At 32.8% G+C, this 4546-nt stretch overlaps 1 protein-coding gene across 1 annotated transcript; it reads left to right on the top strand.

Annotated features, from left to right (window-relative positions):
- The first annotated feature begins 431 nt into the window (after positions 1-431).
- On the top strand, positions 432-824 carry LOC114424161 (spidroin-1-like). The gene has a single exon (XM_028391014.1). It carries the CDS (start codon positions 432-434, stop codon positions 822-824), a length of 393 nt encoding a protein of 130 aa, XP_028246815.1.
- The last annotated feature ends 3722 nt before the right edge of the window (positions 825-4546 follow it).

Below are 4546 nucleotides of genomic sequence, written 5' to 3'. Positions count from 1 at the left end.
TATATATATATATATATATATATATATAATATTGAAGGATGGTTTAGAATTATTGGTGATGGGAAAAAAAAAAATCATGAGAGCGAAAGAATGAACCGTTTTTACATTCTACATATGATTAAACGTACATTGAAACCATGGTCATCTAGATAAAACAAATGAAGCCGGGAAACAAAGAATCACAAAATTATGTAGCAATGAACAAACACCAACGAAACCAACACAATTAAGAAGATAATTAAACAGAGTAACTCAACAGAGACCAAAGAAGAAATCAAATAGATCGATCTGGTCCGTCCACGACCAAAATCAAATAATCATTTTTTTTCCTTCAAAGTGGACGAATCATAAAAAAATTTCTCATCGGAAGAGGTTTAATTAATTAAGCCAAAGCCACGGCGAGGAAGGTTCCAACAAGAGCAGTGGCGGCAATGCATGTCTTGCTTATGGAGAACGCTGCGGAGGGAGGCTCGGAGGCTGGTTGGTCTGGAGCCGGGCCTGATGGGCCTGGTGCTGGGCCTGATGGGCCTGGCGCGGGAGGGGAGGAGGTGGTTGGGCCTGGGGCCTGGGATGGAGCTGTTGTTGGAGTTGGAGATGAAGGAGCGGGTGTGGGTGTGGGTGTTGCGGGTGCAGGTGCAGCCGCAGGAGGAGGGGTGTTTGCGGTTGGTGATGGGGCGGGTGCTGACGTGGACGGTGATGGGGTTGTTGATGGTGGTTGCGTGGGTGCAGGCCCAGGGGCTTGTGCTACACACGCGGTGGCTAAAAGCCCCAATATCATGAACACTTTAACTGCGGCAAAGGCCATGCTAATTATAAGACAATGAAACGCAAAAACTATTTCGCAGAGTATAATCAAGAACACAAGTAGGGTTGAGTATGTTATGTTTAAGAGTGGGCTAACGTGTATTTATAGAGAACAATTTGTGTTGTATGGTTGGAGTATTATATTGCCTTGGACGGTGTGGGACGTGGCTTGTAAGTAATGGAGAAAATTATGTTATTTGTAAAATATTTTTTTATAAATAAAGAAAAGAAGTAAAAGAAATAACGATTATTTTTATATTGACAAATATTAATTAATAACATTATTAGTTTTTTTTGTTAGTGGCGGAATTCTAACATATAACATTTCTTTTTTTTTTTCTCATTAGACCAATTTTATATTTTTAATAGTAAATATTTCTTAATTGAGGCTTAAGATTTGATCTTCACAACAAAAATTGCAACAGGAAATATTATATATTTTACTCAAAAATGAGTTGATTCATACAAGAAGAATTAATAGAGTGTTGAATTAGATGAGTCAAAAGATAAAATTTCAAAAATATTATTTAGTTTAATATCTTCTTTAATAATTTTCTCCAAAAAGTTTATTATAAAAATTAGAAGAGAAGAGAGATATAGAAATTAATGAATAATAATGTGAAGAAAGGGTAGTAAATAACATCATGAAAGATATTGTGTATTTGATTCATTCAATCAAATACATTCTTTGTTGTTTCTTAGTTATTGCCAGTTAATAAACTACTAGTACATGTGTCGGGTGCAGGTGGAGGAAGACATCGTTGTCTCTGTGGCGGTTTTCCAGCCTACCTCCAACTACCGTTTCCCATTTCCCAGTCTGTCTTTACGCGTTAACCTTTCTCATTTCAATTTTTCTACAACTGTTTTATTAAAATTATTAGAAGATTACTCTCTCAAGTTGCAATCATTGGTTGTTATGTTCGGGGTTGATCATGAATCAGGTCAAACAGCTTTTCCTTCACAATGAACCATTTCAAATTGTTAATTAATGCCACACATTATTTTCAATTTAGTTTCCATTTTAGTTAATAAACCGTTTTAGTTTCCATTCTAGCCACACCTTTTCTTTTTCAATTTCAATTTTCTTAAAATTATTTTGACTTCCTGACATCTTATGTTTATTTAATGAAATTTCGTATTCTTATTTTCTCAATTTCAATATCTTATAATTGTGAAATATTTATTGATTTTGTCCTCATTAATCTTGATTAAAAAAATTAAAAATTTGATTGGTCATTTTTAGTAAAATGACTCCTCTCAACAATTATAGTTAATTATATTCTCTCTACCATTAAATTATTTGCATCATGTCATTTTTAAAATTTATCAATTTTAGGATCGGTTTTTCGTTTAAATCAAATTTTACTACAGTTAACTAAGATATTTTTAAATGTAAACTATGCTCTTTTAGTTTTTGAACTTTTTTTACGTTTATGGTTTTGGTCATTAAATTTTGTGGGAATTGGTCAATGTTTCAATTTTTTCCATCCAATGTTTTTGTCTTTTTCATTTGTGTTGAAGTGATAACATAACATTTGTTTTATTATTATTATTCCTTTTTTGATAATTAAAAATCATCAAAAATTATATTTTTAAAAGGATTAAATAATTTGTGGCAACTAAATTGCTTCATCTCCTTCGCTTCCAACTCTTCAAATCCTTTCTTCTCTGTCTGAAGGGACTCACGAGAACCATATAAAAAGATGCAATTTTGCCCGCTATGCCTAGTAACAAATTTAAAACGGTTAACGATATGAGTATTTAATTATTTTGAATAAATTTGATTTTAAAAATTTATTTAAATATAATTTTTTTATTGAAATGATTTATGTATAAAATTTAATTATTTAATATTTTAAATGAAATTATTTATACTAGAATCAAGTTTAGATATATTTTTATAGTCATGTTTACAAAGGATAAAACCATGTCTATAAGAAGTGTGAAAATGGGGTTCGCAAGTTGCAAGACCAAACACGCTAATGCTCATGTGTTCCGATTCTGCTCAATTTATTTTGAGTAATAACATATTCTTAAGTACACCCAAAACCATCAAGCATATTCTTAAAGAAAAACTTGTGTAGTGCATTGCATATTTCGTTGACGTGCAACAAGCTAGGCTGCAAGCGAAGATAATGATTGAGCAAAGCATTTTGTTGAACATTTAAGTGTATATTTTTTTTATCCATAAGAATTTAATATGATATAAGAGGTTTATAATTCGCACACATAACCAATTTAACTAGATTCCTTAGTATTTAAGTGTATGTTTAGTTTAAAGGTTGTAAGCATAAATGTGAATTCAAAGTATATTATAAAGTCAAGTATGATAAAATATGAGTTTATTATAACATGATTTATGACTTTACTTAATATTCATGTTGCATAAATATATCAATAGAAGATGAATTTTCAAAAGCAACCATTGTAAATATATACATATACTGATCTAAACATGTAAATAAATTTAAATAGCATATTTAGATCAAACAACGGAAATTAAAAAGAATTACGAGCGTACCTCCAACCATTGCAAATTGAATGAGAAGCGGCGCACACACGAACCTGAAAGACAGTTTTGTTCTTCCAGACCCTTACTCACTCTGAATAGATGGTGTATTTTTCTGAATAGAGAAGTGAGTTTGGTGATACAAAACTGAGAGCACCCCATCTTATTTATAGAGTCTGTCTATCACAGAGCTCTCAACTTGTTATCAGAACGTGAGATAGAAAGTTATCAGACGTGAGATAAGAAGTTATCAGTACGTGAGATAAATGATGGGTACGTGATTTGTTACTGAAGGTGGTTGCAAATATATTGCAAAGATATGGGTTGAATGTAGATGGAAAGTGGACCAGATTCAAAATAACTAATTTTTTCAAAAATAATAAAATTAATTAATTAAAAGAACGTGGAAGTGAACGTGCGCTTCCAACATTCTCCCACTTGGTCCATGTAACCCAACATCAACCGTAACAAGAAACATAATATATGAGTCATGGCGATAGGTCCTCTGATGATGAGTAGTATCTTTCATGTACCACAATATATCAAGTCTCTCAACACTAGCTCTCAACTTAATGAATAAACCATATGTTTATTCTATATCTAGACCGAATGATTTTTCTCGAAATAAATAAATATGTGCACAAAGCCATATGAGAAAATATCTAACTGAATAAGAGTTTCATTGAAAATAACAAATGTACGTACAATGAAATTAAATCATGGAACCAAGTCCCATTCGTACTACATGATCCTTAAAGTTCTTTGGTGGCATGCCTTTAGTTAAAGGATCAGCAATCATTAACTCAGTGTTGACGTGTTCAATGACCACTTTCTTTTCTTTAACACGTTCTCTTATGGCTAAGTACTTGATGTCGATGTGCTTACTTCGACTTCCACTTTTGTTGTTTTTAGCCATAAACACTGCAGCAAAGTTGTCACAATACAACTTTAATGGCCTAGAAATAGAGTCCACAACTCTCAGGCCAGACATGAAACTCTTCAACCATACACCATGCGAGGTAGCCTCAAAACAAGAAACGAACTTAGCCTCCATAGTGGAAGTAGTAGTCAAGGTTTGTTTGGCACTTCTCCAAGATACAACTCCACTGGCTAACATAAAAATATAACCAGATGTTGATCTTCGTGAATCAACACAACCAGCAAAGTCTGAGTCGGAGTAGCCAATCACTTCCAGACAATCAGTTTGTCTGTACATGAGCATGTAATCCTTTG

The sequence above is a fragment of the Glycine soja genome, chromosome 8 (assembly GCF_004193775.1).
Source record: "Glycine soja cultivar W05 chromosome 8, ASM419377v2, whole genome shotgun sequence".
NCBI lineage: Eukaryota > Viridiplantae > Streptophyta > Magnoliopsida > Fabales > Fabaceae > Glycine > Glycine soja.
The sequence above is the reverse complement of the archived record's forward strand: the minus strand, read 5'-3'. Positions and strand labels throughout refer to the sequence as shown.

What these genes read in the sequence shown, in the direction of transcription:
- LOC114424161 (XM_028391014.1), top strand. Translation starts at nt 432, where the DNA reads ATGCATGTCTTGCTTATGGAGAACGCTGCGGAGGGAGGCTCGGAGGCT.